The sequence below is a fragment of the Pholcus phalangioides genome, unplaced genomic scaffold, assembly GCF_987345545.1.
Source record: "Pholcus phalangioides strain wild (caught in Gottingen) unplaced genomic scaffold, Ppha-v1.0 ptg000007l_1, whole genome shotgun sequence".
Taxonomy (NCBI): Eukaryota; Metazoa; Arthropoda; class Arachnida; order Araneae; family Pholcidae; genus Pholcus; species Pholcus phalangioides.
The window spans coordinates 60862546-60879957 of NW_028301600.1; the positions used below are offsets into that span (position 1 = coordinate 60862546).

Genomic DNA, 17412 nt, shown 5'->3' on the forward strand with positions numbered 1-17412 from the left:
TCGGGTTTTCTGACTTTTGATGACAAGGGGGGAGGTGGTTCGAATGATGAGCACATCATCAACCACTCTCTATAAAAATATTAAATATGCTTAATGACATCTTATCCGGTGTGTCAAAAACGAAAAAAAAAACATTTCCCTAAGTTGTGGGCTCCTGAACTAACATTCTCTCTATTGATAAGTCCTCTAGAGAGCCAGTTTAGTGATTTCAATCTTCCACTGATCCTTCAACTGATCTGGAAAGGTATCCGGGCCACTTGAGTGTTCTAGCAATGTGTTGTGGACCATATAAAATTCGATAATTTTGTAATATGGTGTTCTTTGTTTCCACCTAAAACCGCCGCCACCTAAATTTTGCCACCCGGGCAATTGTCCCCCTGCCCCCCCCCCATTATTCCGGGCCTGCATAAGTGATCTGTGAATGTGCTACGAGCCGCTTAAATCCGTAACAACTGTTCATCGTGCTTTACGTCGACAATACCCTAGTGTTGAACTTCCTACCGCTCAGAGCATTAGGCGATGGTATAAACAATTCCGAGACACGGGTTGTCTGTGTAAAGGGAAATCCACTGGCCGTCCTTGCATGTTAGACGAAAATGTGCAGCGCATCCGACAGAGTTTCGCACGTAGTTCTTAGAAATCCCCTCGAAAAATTAATCTTAAGTGTCTACGTTCAATATTTTTCGTAATATACGCATTTCAAATCGGATGATTCTTTTTGAAACACCCTGTATTACAAAATTTCATTACTATTCACATTCGATGTTCGTTATAAAGACTCCCTACGTTCCACGGAAACGAACGTTATACGTTATATGCGGACGTTTAAATTAAAAAAGCGTTTGAAGCGAATCAATATTTGGACGGAATGAAAAATTATTACACATTTTGATCTAATAAAAGCAGTTGCAGTAAAAGTGCATCAGATATCCTATTTATGATAATAAAATTGCACAGTATATAATTAGTACGTGCACGCATCTAGGTATCGAATTCTCGAATATCAAGGGGCAAGGTCTAACGCAATTTTTGCCAAACGAAGAACACGTATTTTGTACATTTTTTTGGAAAAGAAAGGCGGAGCAGAGCTGGGTTCTCGGAAATTGTATTGGTCAGAGTGTTCATTGTACGCTATATTGGATGAAAAATAACATGCAATGAATAGGAAAAAATTTGGAACTTATCGTACCGGTCGTTTTAACTGACGTAGACTGCATGTCATTTGGAACATTAGTATGAAAAGGATTGAAAGAATGCAGTTGATCGAAAATTGATTTGGATGAATCTAACGTAATGATAGAAAAGATAAAGAGCCTATTTATGATTAGTCATTTTAATACTGCCAGCCCACGTTACATTTCCCCTTTTGAGTTTCGAGGTTTGGAATTTATCAGGCATAGACTTCTCTTAATTCGAACGGTATATTACTTTGGAAATGTGGCTGAACAGTTGAAAGTGTGTTCGCTCACCCTCTCTCTCCTGGTGTTACCTAACTTAGCATAATTTCCTCGTCGTTGTAAATTACGGCAATCAAAACGGTGCCATTAAGGAGAGGTGGTTCCCTCTTTGGCCCAAGTCAACAAGAAAGGCGGACAAGAGAAAGAGGGCTTTTCTTTGAGATTACCATCATCATCATCATCCGAGGGAAATCTTGATGGTCTTCCTCTTCACCTCCAAAAACGAAAATAGTCTTCAAGAAACGACAGAGGGGAAAACGTTGCTAAGCAACGTGCAAATCTTTTCATCAGGCCCTGCACTTCTCCGGCTTCCAACCAACATCGATTCGTAATTGCCCTTGCAAGTGAAACCGTCGGAATAACCGTTGTACAACCAACAGTCCTACCCATGTACTGAAAGCTCCGACATCATCACTTTGCAACCCGGAGGGTTTCATGTACTACGCTTTAACTTGCTCTATCTGACAGCTTGTTCATGTGCAACAGATGATCAGGCTTCATAACCGCCGCAGATTTCACGAAAATGATACGTACAGTTACAGATTTTGCCTATTATAAGGTTAGGATTACACTTTAAAAGTTTGATCAAATATATTTTACAAAACTTGCAAAAAATAACCAATAAGTCTATTGTTTACATTCGCTCCAACGTAAGCGATACGCTCATTGATGTATCTTTAAGTTTTATAAAACTTTTATAGTGTAATACCGGCCTAATACACTACGACGACAAACTATTTTCACTCAACTTAGATTCGGATTTGACACGATCTTTGTGAACGGAAAAATAATTTCAATTAATCAGATCAGGAATGCTCTTTTTGCAATGAAATGGCAAGCACGTGATCCCCGATGGAGAGTATATAGTTATTTTAGAATATAATCCCTCACGTATTGCAAAAGAATTCTGAAAATTTCGATTATAATTTTTTATTCTTTTTGACATTTCAAGGTTTCGGGACCTATTCGAATAAATATATATCGTTCCTCCCCCCCCCCTTCACGTCATGTCGCCCGTCATATTATTGTTCTTCCCTTTGTAAATGATTTTATGATATATACTTCATTATATTGATTGAATACGATGAAATACAAGGTGAACGTAATCAAATTCTGCCTATTCAGAGCACTCCCTACCTTAAAGCGTTCATCGGACTCACAACAAAATTGGTAAATGGACCAGAGTTTGAAAATTACAAAAACATTTAGGTACCATCCAAATTTCTCAGGAGCCGAACATTTTTTTTTCTAGAAGAAAAACAAACCAAAATGCTTTTTTTTCACATTTCTGTGACTTGGTGACCCCCTTACATATCAGTAGATACGCTGACATGGATTTCGAAAATTTTAAGCTGTCCTCAGACTCCAATTCCGCGACCACACATAGAAAACTTTCAGAGACCAATTCTTAATAGCCATGGAGACCTGGCGCATGGGATTTGTTAAGCCCTGATATAGATCAAGTATTCAGGGTGCGAAAGACAAATCCATTATCCATTAAAAAACATGAAAAAGGGATCCACAAGTGTTTTCAACTAAACGCTGCAAAGAAAAACAAAAAACATAAAATGTAAATAATGTAAACAGTAAATAATGAACAGTAACATAAAAACAGTAAATAATGAAAAAACTTCTAGCAATCTCTTAATCCTGTATAAAACATTGTAATCAATATTATCCGATGTGTTTCCACCGTCGTGCATGTCTATCAATTTTCAGTTCGATAAATATTCTTATCCAATTAGAAGAAATAAAACGCGCGATATACACTTCCCACATTTCTCTTCATATTTTTATTTCTACGTACTTATGTACTTGTTTGTGGGGCGTGTCACTCAAGAAAATTCGTATAAGCGTATTTCTGTACACTTACAGAGCACCACCAAGAATAATTCGGTATTTTTGTTATTCATTTTCACTGGAGAAGGTGGAACGCATGCCGTACACCACGCCCAACATTCTATCTCCTGCGCAATCTTTCCTTATCCAGCCAGCAGCAGCATTTCCATCGGAGTGAATCCTGTCGGTCTGATGATCATTCCGATATTGGTTCTCTCTCCGTTCTTTCTCTGCTCTAGTTTTATTCTTTTTATCTTATACCAGGCTTTACCTGCTACAGCTCATGGTGGCAAGTGAAATAAAAGATTTTTCTGAGGGAATTTCCACCGCATCTCGAGAGCCAGAGGTGTGATAACGCAACAACTGCATCCGAGAACTTTCTCGACACTCCAACCGTTCTTTTTCAATGATATTTCTTTCCTCCCCGCTCCTCTTAATGATTCTATTTGCGAGATTAACTGTGAGATAACACACACTAGAAAAGTACTACTAGAAAGCTTTAAATTGATGTTTTCTCGCCTGTAGCATCGTAAGAAAAAATATTCTGACTGCAAAACAGAATAAACGGAATAAAAAAATCGATTCTGAACTAGTTTGCTTGGTAATTATTTTTTGTTTTTGTTTTTGCGCAGTCATTTTAGTTTTTCACAGTGTAATCAGGTAGAAAATGTTTCTATCTCTTAAGAATACAAACGCTTTAGAATGAACACTAGTAATTTCATTTACAGGCACAAATAAATATGCTGGAATTCAATCCACTTGTAATGGTTACTGAAAAAGAAATTCACGTCACGTTGAGAAAACTCTTGAGATAAATTTCGTAAAGTACCGTAATTTCCGGAATATACGATATTTTCGACTTCGGATTTTTTTTACCTTTATTTATTTTATTTATTTATTTATTTATTTTTTTTTGGTTTTTAAAGCAGTTTCATGACTTGTGCAGGTGAAGATTTTTTTTGTGAGTGATGTTTACTTTATTATTTTATTTGCATATAATTTCTTCTTACTAAAACCAAACCTTAATGTAACTAAATTTTTTTTATTGGTATCGATATACAGTATATTAGCGAACATTAATGCAGGGAACAGTCGTCGCAATCGACAAAATTATTATTGATCGTCAACTATGTATATTTGTCATGGAACAAGTACTTGGTTTGTACTTTTTCACCTAGGAGGTTGGATGTATCATTGAATTTGACATTAGCGTTTCTGGTATCTTCTAATTCATTTGATCATTTTTTGTCACTCCACGGTCATTTTCTGCGCACGAGGGCTAATTAGACCGGGACCTACAATTTATTGCCGAATCCGAACGGCAGGTTTCTTTTTTTCTACTCATCGAGAGGTTGGTGCGCTAATCCCTCGATGGGGGACTCCCTTCGGTAGCAATTTTTTCTGCTGTCATGTTGCCGTCTTTGTTGTACCCCTGCGTCAGGAAAGTTTTCGGACATCCTTTGGTACTTTAGGCGAGTATCTTATCGACCTGGGCTACCGCGCCCTTTTATAATTCTTCCACTATGCAAATTGTGGTATTGAAATTTTCAGATTTCCTCTTTAACAGATTTAAAAATAAATAAATATTCAAATTTAAAGAATAAAATTTAAATCTGTTTACATGATGTAAGCGTATTTATTTCGTGAATGAGGGGTGCGATGTAAAATCCGCGACAGCAGGGAGTCCTCCATCGAGGGGTTAACGCACCAACCTCTCGATAAGTATAAAAAAAAATAAGCCTGCCGTTCGGAATCGGCAATAAATTGTAGGTCCCGGTCTAATTAGCCCTCGTGTGCAGAAAATGACCGTGGTGCGACAAAAATGATCGAAATGATCAAATCCGCGACAAATGTCTAACTATTAAGACTTCCGATACAAATCTCGACTCCTAATCAGAACAGGGATTAATCTGCTTTTGAATCCCAAGAAACTGCTTAGAACTTCACCTATCATTATCTGCGTTCATCAGCTCTACTGATTCGAGTTCTCGAATCGTTTCATAATCACGAATGCAGATACCTATGGATTATAGTCCAGAGTTGGCGCTAACGAGGGCTTCGAATATGTAGCCAAACAGCAAAGCCGAATGTTGGTATAGTTTAAAGGAGACAAGATACATAAGACATATACGGATTAATACAAGCGTACAAATCATTTGATTAGACGTACGTATTGCCGATGTAATCCATGTTATTAATATGCACTTGGGATTCCAATAGAATGTGCTATACTATGAAATATCCGATTTATACTAGTGCTTTCTAGTAGCTGCCTTACTTTAGCCTTACTTTTTTTCAAGAACGAACCTGATATAATTAAAAAACTGAAGAATTGTAATATTTATTAGAAGATACTTTATATTAGATGATTTAGTTTTTTTAGTTTTTTTCAAAGAAATGTTTCATAAATAACTATTTCAATTCCCAAAAGGTCTGACTTCGTTTCAGTGTACTTTACGTGATCCTTTGTTTAAGATTGATAGAATGAAAAAATATTTTAAGAAATAGATTCATATATTAGTGTTATTTATACAAGGTTTATAAAATTTAATTCACATATACCCTGTGATTTCAATCCAACTCTAAAAGTCGGGTATGGCTTTTTTATCATGGGCAGACTCACAGTTTACAGACAGACGTATTTATTTAGTTATACTGACTTTATTTCACATTCCGTGTACGTAAAAGACACAAAAAAAAAGTTTATTCTTTTATGGTATCCTTTTATATATCAGTAGTAAAAGAGGGTGAATTTCAATTTTTTCTTTGTTGCGATGAATAAAACTTCTATAGTGTTGAGCCATAGTGCCTGCGAAACTTACATCTAGCGACCTATAGTCAGTTAACCCTTTATTTGGCCGTGTTGCGAAACACACGAGTTTCTTATATTTTTCAAATAAAGGCATTGTGTATTTTTAGGTCCTTTCGGCATTGATACTTCTAAGCAACTCCTAAACAATATATTTTTACTTGTAAGCTGTTTATTAAGTTTCTATAATTACCAGCAGAATGTGTGGCTCGAAGTTACACGTCTCTTATTTCTTGACAAGATAAGCAAGAACGATTTTCAACCCTTGCATTTTGGAGGGAAATACCATGTGTGAAGGAGAAATATTGTTGAAATACTTCAACAAACTGATGGAAAAGTAAGTGGGCAAACAATAAATGAAATTTTTATACTATTCAAATCTATGTAAATCATACACTGAAGAGCCAAAAGTAAGCCTGGTCCATCTGCCTAATATCGTGTAGGGGCCCCGCGAGCCCGCAGAAGTGCCACAACACGACGTGGCATGGACTCAACTAATGTCTGAAGTAGTGCTGGAGGTAATTGACACCATGAATCCTGCAGGGCTGTCCATAAATCCGTAAAAGTAAGAGGGGGTGGAGATCTCTTCTGAACAGCACGTTGCAAGGCATCCCAGATATGTTCAATAATGTTCATGTCTGGGGATTTAGGTGGCCAGCGGAAGTGTCTAAAGTCAGAAGAGTGTTCCTGGAGCAACTTTGTAGCAATTCTGGACGTGTGGGGTGTCGCATCGTCCTGCTGAAATTGTCCAAGTCCGTCGGAATGCTTAAGGTGATCAGACAGGATGCTTACGTACCTGTCACCTGTCAGAGTCGTATCTAGACGTATCAGGGGTCCCATATCACGCCAACTGCACACGCCCCATACCATCACAGAGCCTCCACCAGCTTGAACAGTCCCCTTTTGACATGTAGGGTCCATGGATTCATGAGGTTGTCTCCATACCCGTACACGTCCATCAGCTCGAAGCAATTGAAACCGAGACTCGTCAGACCAGGCAACGTGTTTCCAGTCCTCAACAGTCCAATGTGGGTGTTGTCGGGCCCAGGCGAGGCGTAAAGCTTTGTATCGTGCAGTCATCAAGGGTACACGAGTGGGCCTTCGTCTCCGAAAGCCCATATCGATGATGTTTCGTTGAATGGTTCGCACGTTGACACTTGTTGATGGCCCAGCATTGAAATCTGCAGCAATTTGCGGAAGGGTTGCATGTCTGTCATGTTTAATGATTCTCGTCAGTCGTCGTTGGTCCCGTTCTTGCATGATCTTTTTCCGGCCGCAGCGATGTCGTAGATTTAATTTTTTACCGGATTCCCGATATTCACGGTACACTCGTGAAATGGTCGTACGTGAAAATCCAAATTTCATCGCTACCTCAGAGATGCTATGTTCCATCTCTCGTGCGCCAACTATAACACCACGTTCAAACTCACTTAAATCTCGATAACCTGCCATTGTAGCAGCAGTAACCGATCTAACAACTATGCCAGACACTTGTTGTGTTATATAGGCGTTGCCGACCGCAGCGCCGTACTCTGATTGGTTCCATATCTCTTTATTTGCATACGCATGCCTGTACCAGTTTTTGTGGCTCTTCAGTTTACAAATGCAGTGTGCTGTGCACCCTGAAGTGCAGCTTCCCACATTATTTTAAATACTGCGACAATTTTTCTTTTGTCATGTAATGGCATCCAAGTTTCGATTTTTTTCACACCAAAATTGGTACATGGACCAGAGCTTGAAAAATGCAAAAACATTTAGGTGCCAGCCAAATTTCTTAGGAGCTGAACATTTTTTTTTCTAGAAGCAAAAAACAATTTCTTAAAAAAAAATTTCCTCCTGTTATTTTAATGCTTGCCAATTAAAAGGTTAATTTGGAATAGACTGAACTTTTTTTACCCTGAATTTTAATTTTTATGTTTGAATGGATGGAAACCGTTGAATGTTTTCTTCGAAACTAATGCAAGAAAATTTACTGACATTGGTGAATTTTCTGATTGCGAAAAAAAAATTAAAGAACAGTTTATTTATATATAATAATAGTTCACGTATGCACTATTTTTGCCATTATCTGTAAACTTCCAATGTGTGGTTTCTCAAATGAAGATGGGGGAAAAAAATACAGGAACACAAAGAGAAACTTTGTGGATTCTGTATAAGGTGAGTGACACTTACGCTCATTGTATTCTTTTTTGACGACGAACAGTTACAAGACACGTCAGATAGCACTCCAAATAGTCGGTAAGTACAATAGAACAAAATCAACACTAGCTTGTAAATTTGGCAACTGTCTGTTTACACTAGATGTCTTATGGAGGATGAGAAATGAATTCTTGTGGCAGCGGCTGCCATCTTTTCCTCTTTTCAACTTTTAAAACTAAAAATACTGCTGAGGGAAGCAGTTTTTTTTTCTCACACTGGCACACCTCTTTTTACAAGGCGAATTGTGTTTTCACCAGCCTCTTGAATATGGCATCATCGTACTATACAACCCATGATGTGAGAAATAAAAGATAATGAAAAACTTTATATGGATCTGTAGACCTTTGCGTAATTTTGTTTTGTTTAGTGAATGAATAAGTGAATGATTCGGTATTAATTTTCAAATTGTTATGTCAGATAAAATTTTTATAAATCTGAATTTGATAGTCAAGAAAATGAAAGAGCCTTTCTTTTTCTTATTTTTTTAGGCTGAAACTTACAGGCTCAGCATATTAAAAGGATCTCTGGTGACTTACTAATATCCACTATTATGGGACAATTTGGTTCCCCATCGAGATTTTTCGGCGGTGTACAAAGTAGTTGCTAAAAGAACTGAAGCTGTTCAGCATAATTATATTTTTAATTGACCATGGCAGGATCAAATTCAAGTTCATATGTAAGAGGAAGAAGACGGCATGGGTCTGCTTGCCAAAGACCTCGAGTTAACAGCCAATGGTCAGTTTGGTATTGTTTTCTCGCTTTGGCATTTCAAATCTATATTATTGCAAGCAGCATAAAGAGATTCACTCGTTACGTGTCTCTTCCATGGCCACCTCAAGCTCAGCCCTATTTCGAGTTGAACGCTTACGTAGCATTCATAGGAGCGGCTGTTGTCCTCATGCCATTCTTTGTTATTTCTGCTCTCATGAAAGTAGGCAATTATGCTAATGACGGTCATAAACTTGGAGATGAAGAGCCTGACAACGTAGTTTACCAGAATTTACGTCGGAGAAGGTGCTTCCGGTGGGTCAAATCAATTTGGAAACATGGTGGTCCAGTTGCACCACTCATACATTTGACTGCTTCCATGTGTCTTCTCTTACCAAGACTGCTCATAGAAGCTCAACTGATAAAGCATGGATTTCTAAGCAAAGGTGAGCATGTTAAATTATTACGCGTAATTTTTGTCAACTTAGTTTTGAAAATCGAGCTGCTTACGAGTAAGTAGAGATTCACTATACCACCGGGAATGGAACTTTATTCTTGAAAGCATACTGACCATGTTGTTCCTCGCTTTCATTTCATTTTAGAATTTGCAGACAAACCAAATACAGTATATGCCATCTAAGCATAAGTATAGAATTTCTTTTAAGTCAAATACCATCTCATTTTTTTTAGATTTTAATTGCAATCTATTTAACTTTATGCCATTCATACAAATAATTTATAAATTTTGATACTCGTGAGCTTAAAAATAAAATTGAGCGCATCCACGTAATTTTTTTTTAAAACAAATATAGTACAAACAAAAGCCACGGTTCACAAACATGTTGAATGAAATGTGTCATCAATGTATTTACAATAATATTTGTTACCCCTTTGCGAATATTTCATGAGGTAAAGGGGTCCCAAGCTAATCACTCAAAGATAACAGACAGCTCTTATCTCGTCTGACTGACAGGGCAAAACTACTTACGTAAGATGGTGACCTTGCAGATCGTAATCCATTTTTCACAATGAACTTGAATGATGGTTCAAAAGACCCATTCATGAACATTATTGGCCACGTACCGACCGGAAAAAAAGCAAATAAAAGAGATCTTGGAAAAAAGAGGAGGAAGAAGAAGAAGAAAAAGTCAACTTAAGGTTCCCTACTGTAATCTAATTAAATCTTTTCAGTTGCCTAATTGGGAGGAAACCCTTCACAGAGAATACACAGAAGTCTTGACGAGCAATGAAGTTATCTACTTTATCTTTGTAAAGATCGCTAACAAAGACTGAGAAAAAATAGCATGTTGTCATGCTGTTGTAGAAAAGGAATAATAAACAATTAGGAATAAGTAAATAACAATCATATTAATGAGGTGAGTTTTCATAAGCGAGTATGAAATGAAGACGTAACATATAAATGAAGGAATGAGATGAAATGGCTTTATACTCACGTAATGGTCATTCACGGGAAAGACGTGATGCTGCAGAAAAGATAGTAATGATTTTCGAGGGTTAATGATGCTTGAGATTTTATATGAAGGCGAGGGTTTTAATTACTTCGATGAGGCTATTGTGGGCGATGCTTTAGTTAATGCAATTAGAAAATGCTGCTCATCTCACATTCACTCTCGTATCTTAGCTTTTTTTTCTGCCCTTTTATCTACCTAAGAAAATTTTTTCTAGCTACGGAATTCCAAATATGCAATTAAAGAAATAAATTCCCCAATTTTAATTAAGACACAAACTTTCTTTTGCTATGAAAATCTCGAAATATCTCTAGAGACAACGTTGGGGAGGGGAGGGGGGGGGTGAATTGTCGATTTATTTTCATGTGAGGAGCATTCGACGCATATTTTCCCACCTTTTTTTTTATCCGCAGGTTATATCTTGATTAAACTAGGGTGTTTCTTGATGAGTGTTAGCATCTAATGAGATTTTTCTCTCCGTTTTTATTTGACTTGGCATCGATGAATTTAATTGCGAAATCGATAACGTGAGAATTTCTCACATTCAAGTCAAGCTTCAGAAATGAAGGTAATTACAGCTTCGTGAATCCACATTTTAAATCACGTATTTCCGGTTATGTTAATCGTGGAACTCGATGCCTAGTAATCCATACTTGCAAGATGTTGATAGTTTGTTGAATAATTACTAAACGGAATAACTTTGGTGAGCGAATCGTTGATATCAGTTACGTTTTGACACAGAAACTTTTTCAGTAATAATGAACTTCCGTGAGCATTATGTATCACATTAACAGTTATTCAGAAGATAGGTTCAGAGCGTATAGATTCCAAGTTTTATAATAATGTAGTAATCATGATCCAGCAACTAAATTTTCGGACTTAACTGAATCGTTCTATTTGTCAAATGCGATTGTATTCTATATATCCGTCTCCAAATTAATACTGAGTTGTTAGCAGAGTCGATCCAAGCGCTAATTTTTTATTTATTTATTTTGTGTACAAAACTACAATAGGCACCAAATAGATATTAAATAGCGTAATTTTCAATTTTTTATTATTATCTGTGTTGGCATTTTCTTCACTAATGGTTATTTTTGTGTTCCTTGTGGATTTTTACTGTATACAGTTGCACAAGCCATACCCGCCTTAGATCAGGCCTGGTTGTTAGAAATGTTGTAGGTTACCAATTCACATTTTATTCTATTCATCTGTGGAATATTCTTCGCTTTAAATGTTTTTTAAGGTGTATATATTGGTTATGGGATTTATTACATGTATATTTCTAGCGAAAAAAAAATTAACTAAAGAATATCCACACACACACAAGAAATCTTGTGCTATTTGTTATTATGCTGGTGATGTATGTTTTTTTCAAGAGTTTTATAATTGTAATGCATGAATGGATTGTTATATTTATATTGTTATTGTTTCTGCCAGGTACAATATGGCGCACAGACTTGGATTTTCTTGTCCCTCACAGAGATCGATTGGTCACTTTGCGTTTTCTTGAAACCCTCAATGAAACTGAAGTGTGGGGACAGCAAGGTGATGAACCATCAAGAACTGTTCTTCGGTCAGAAGTATTGACAGAAGAAAATGCTGTTGTCTCCTCAGAGTTCATAAACTATATTTTAGCTCTTCTTATCTACGCCATTAGATATCCTGCAGTTTTCTGGAATATCAACAAATGTTTTGGATTCTTATTTAGTTTTCATCTGTTCCTTACTGCTGTGCAACAAGTATTGACTTTCATAGGGTTCACCGTGTTATACAAAGTGCACGTCTGTGGACCTCGTGATGTTCTACTTAGGTTTAGTACCCTCTTACTCAATGTCAAGTTTGCTGTTTTATCGTTCCTCTTGTATAGTGCTGTTTTAACAATATCTGGAACTGCTCTATATTTCTATGGACTGCAAAAATACAAAGAGTGGCTGGATTCCAGAATACAGTGTCATCTAATAAGGTGGAAGCAACAATCTCGCAGAATGTGGGGTGTAGCTCCTCATCTTTTGGCTTTCTTCAGTCTGATATCTGTCATTGTATGTGGTGGACCACTCATGTACGACTTTACTTTAGTCTACTGTGGAAGTCTTGATGGTGTAATACTTGCTGCTGTAATGGGAACAATTGTACATTTGTTTTTATGGATTGTGTTGTGGTTAATTCTAACTATTAAACAGCGATGGGCATTCGATTCGATGGCGGCCGCAGTTGATCTACAATTGAATGGCTTCAGAGGAGGAGGTCAAGAAGCTCCCTTACTGGTCATTGATCATGGGCACACTTATCAAATACGTGAAAGGGATTCTAAAAAAGCCATATTGTCTGTGGTTCACAAATCTACAGCACCAATGCCTAAACTTTTGTCACCCGCCGAAGATGATGACATTTATTGGCTGAAACCGAAATCTCAACCTCCCAAGGATGGAGAAAGAGGAACGTGGCACAAAAATCAAAGGAAATCACCCGGTGCAAAACACAAAGTTATATTTCAAGACGGGCTCATCGGATCAACAGCGACGTGCAAACGCTCCCGATCACTCAAGAAGTCACCTAAGGCTGGTGGTGGTCGGTTTAAGAAGCAAAATGTAAAGTTTGAAGAGCTATCTGACTCTGATGACGGAGACTACGCAACCCTCAGAGATATGACAGTTGTTAGAGAAGACGGAACCGGTGAAGATCACGTGGCACAGGTAAATATTGTTTAGATATCATTTCTAAGTATATCAAGTGTTATATTAGCCTTTATTTTATTGTTTCTTAGAAATAACTTTTTGGAATTTTCTTATTGTTGTTTTCAAAAAAAAAAAAAAATTGGTATATATATATATATATATATATATATATATATATATATATAATATATGAAACGTTACAGTTTTTCGATCTCTAACTCCGTGTTCCCTCCGTTTTAGAGACTTTGGCCCCGAGTTGGAACTGATTCCCGTGAAACAAGCTACAAGAACTTCCCTTCTCCACAAGGATGCTTAGATCAGGATCTGTATGGTATAGTTGAGCATGAGAGTTGCACTAGTGGTCACCTGCGTGTACCTGTTTCTGTACATCGCCAGCCATCCACGAGCACGCGCAGCACAGATTCTGGTGTTGCTCGAGGAGACAATGGTGATGTAACACCAAGATCAGGTTCTATTAGTGAATCGTCCACTTCTCCTGAAAAAGGTACTAGTGAATCTTCGAGTGGTGTGCATTCTGCCGCAAGTTTTGGGGACAAAAGGGCTTCAAGTCTTGAGAACATAGCTCTCGGAACTATACATAGACCTACGTGGAAAAGTATGTCACTGCAAAGAACAGCAGTTCCCCCACCATTGGTACCTCAACCGAAGAAATTTTTTAGACAACCAAACAATTCACTAATGATGCAACGTAACCATACCGATGAGCCGTTATTGTCTAGAAAATCCGAAAATTTTGGACGAGCAACAAATATTAGACTGACGTCATTCACTGAACAACCGGATTATGCTATGAGCGTGGGAAGTTCAGCTATTTCAACTATTAGATCTCCACAACATCACAATGTCATGGTCAATAATTCCCTGAATCGGCATTACCGGAGAGATTCAGCTAATTATTCGCTTGCATCTTCCGCAGAATCTGACAATGGCACTCAGCATTCGTGATTCATTTAATGCTTAATGTACTGTGCATTGTTTTTCATCATACAGGGTATAGTTAGAGTTAATTCTAATTCGCTCCAAAATCAGTTCAGTTTCTCAATAATGTATTTACCAGGTATACACTTTAAAATATTTCTGAAGAGAACATGAAATATTTTTCCCTTTATCCTGTGAATAGCGATAAAACATGAATCGAAGCGTCCATGTTTTCACGACTGATTGAAGCATGGTGTGAGATATTTAGTGAGATAATACCTGCTCACCAGCCTCGTCAGACGTTGACTCTAGAGATGTCAAGTTTATAATTCATACAGGTTGACATTCAATACACCTGAGCTCTACTTTGTCAATTTGAGAAAAAATGTCATAAGAATTTTCTGATCTGATTGTTGTATATTGTTGTCAATATTGGTATAAAATATTGCCTGGAGCCAAAAGGGTATTATTTGGTGTCTTGCTCTTAAGCATTTTCATATAACGTTAAAACATCTTCCCATATTGTTGGTGAAGTATGAAATGAAATCAGATGAGTGTTCATAAAAGTATTGTGATATGTTGGATATTAATGAAAAAGTGCTTTCTTATAAATTTTGTCAATGAAAATTCCTAACAGCTTTTCAAAAACCTGAAGTTATGAAGCTAAATCATAGTTTATTCTTGTATTAATGTGGAGATGCAATTATCTCATGATATTTTGTTATGAAATTTTCATTGAAAATAATCGTCATTGGGACTTACTTTAGAAGATATTTTAGTGAAATAAGAAATTTAATACTTTTTTTTATATACATATAATTTCACTATAGATATTCCACCAAGTTTTGAATTAGAATAATTGCAAAATGGATAAAACTCCAATTTTCTGCTGTTTTGACGAACTTTTAAAAGTTTTATTATGTAAAGCGCAAAACGTCTTAATCTGTCTCCACGAAACTCGTTTACCCAGAGAAAGCGTAGACTTGGAATCTCCATTTACAATCGATCGGCTGAGTTAATGTTTAACGTGCTCCACTATAGTTATAACATCACCTTAGTAAACATTAATTACCAATCATTCTCAACACAGCCAGACGTTTTCCGCTGTCGATAACCCGATGAAATGTCAAAAAATAGAGTTGTATATTTCAAAGTTTCTTGTTTTTCAAATTAGCATGTATAAGGGCTTTTCAACGTGTTGTTCGAATGTATGTTAAACCCATGTGTACGGCGTTGTATATTTTATTGAGTTCAGTGAAGCTGGCTTCGTGGACCTTTTTACGCATGCTATTTTCATCTTTGTTTTTCTCCGATAAATATGGTTTGTATATTTTTTCTGTATTTTTACGAAACGCTATGCAATGTAAATACGAGTATACATATATATATGTATATATATACCTGCAAATTTATGTAGTCAAATAGTCATAAAGTATTGGTGGACTGACGTAAACTACCCAAGATTGTTTTTTTTGTAGAAGTTTTTAAAATGTGTAGTTAATGTTGTTCTCCACGTCACTCCTAATTTCATTTAATGCAATACATGATAAATCATATAGCAAGATTTTTTTTTAAATTATCCACGTCTACAATTTGTAAGCTATGATGAACTTTACAATTCATAAACATTATTCTTTTCATTAATGGTTAACTAATTGCTATTGTTTATCATACTGCTAAACTTACGAACTCTCTCACTCGTATACTTAATTCTATACATATTTCAAAAGATATTTTTCACAAACAAAAAAGTGAAAGAATATTAATCCTAACAATTCAATAATTAATAAAAAATTTATTGATTTTTGAATACTGAGTATTTTTTATTTTTCATGCTAATTAGCTAAATAACCATCATTCATCCGTATCATTAGTGTGAACAAAATCAATACCAGTAGTCAAAAGCCATTCATTATGTGGCATCCATAAATTAAGCAAGATGCCATTTTTTCGGTTGAAAATATATTACCTTTTCCGATCCTAATCCGGAGTATTTTTAAAATGATTTCATTTGATAATTTTTTTTATTGATGATCGCTCTTCTTAAACATTATTCTCATCCATCTACAATTAAGCCGTCTAATGCGAAATAATTCGATTGAAAAAATGGTTTTATGTATATGCAACATATATATATATATATTCTACATCATGTCGTTTGTAAAAGAAACCTTTGCGCTCGTGTTTTTCATAAAGATTTTTCACTCTATGAACTTCAGTATCGTATATAAAAATCACGATTTGAAATTTCATTTACAAACGACTTGTCATAATAAGATATCGAGCACTGGAAAGTGTATAGGTAAAATTTCTACTGCGTGCCAATAATCGCAGCTCCTCTTTAGCTATAAATGCTTTTATGATGAAAAATAATGAAAAAAAATGATATCGGAACCATCGTGATCGAGATCGAATCTAATTTTGATACGGATTTTTACTGATACTTGAAGTACTGAACGGTTATGTATACATATACTATTTATATACAGAAATATTGGAACAAAAACATTGCAGCAATATTGCGTCCATATTTGAAAATTGGAAATTAATGTAGCTTAAAATAAACTTCCCGAAAATCATAAGACCGAATCATCATAGATGGCAAATGCTTTAAAATCGTAACGCACATACGCATCTAAATAGTTCATCATTAAAAATCGAAAACAAAAAATAATGCTTTATGTTTTGCATTTATATTATATTTCTGCATTTAATGTCTGTATAATCAGCATTTCAATGTTTGTGTATATTATATACATATATGTAAGCGAGCTGACTTTCACAATCTCTTTTTTGACTGCTGGATGATCTCATCTTTGTGTACCAAACTCTGGATAACAGCCACCATGTTTCATTAATGTTCATGTAAAATATTTGTGCCAAAATAAAATTGAATGTGATCAATCGATAATTATGTTTTCTTCTATATTGTTTCTATTTTAATTCATTCATAAAACAAAAACGTATAGAAAAAAAATTGAAAATAGTTTATAAAACTAAACGAGTTAACATTCACACGTATGGAAAATATGCAGGGTGATCCAACAGTTTGTACCTGTTTTGAAAAAAATATTTAAAAAAAAACTGTTGAAGATAGAGACAAACAGCTTAAAGAATTTGAAAGTAAAGGTTTTAAATATTTTTTAATTGCTGAAAAATTTCTACATTTGCACTTTTACTGACTCGGAGGATGTCAAACCTATAGAGTATTTCTTTCGATGTTATATTTGTAACATGTGCGTTTCGAAGAAGATAAGTAAGAATGCAAGTAAAATGAATAGAAGTAAAAATAATTTTGAAACCTTGCCTTCGGCGTT

The 17412-nt window shown here is 35.9% G+C and overlaps 1 protein-coding gene across 2 annotated transcripts in view; it reads left to right on the forward strand.

Annotated features, from left to right (window-relative positions):
* The window catches only part of LOC149085582 (uncharacterized), a 33663-nt gene extending 16659 nt beyond the window's left edge, over positions 1-17004 (forward strand). The window contains exons 2-4 of one of the 2 annotated variants that reach the window (XM_089233710.1): positions 8793-9458; positions 11919-13174; positions 13397-17003. In XM_089233710.1, coding sequence (XP_089089836.1) covers positions 8954-9458; positions 11919-13174; positions 13397-14122 — 2487 coding nt within the window. In that variant the 5' untranslated portion in view covers positions 8793-8953 and the 3' untranslated portion in view covers positions 14123-17003. Of the gene's footprint in view, positions 1-8792; positions 9459-11918; positions 13175-13396 lie in introns of both variants that reach the window. The other variant, XM_089233711.1, reaches the window with a different exon arrangement.
* The last annotated feature ends 408 nt before the right edge of the window (positions 17005-17412 follow it).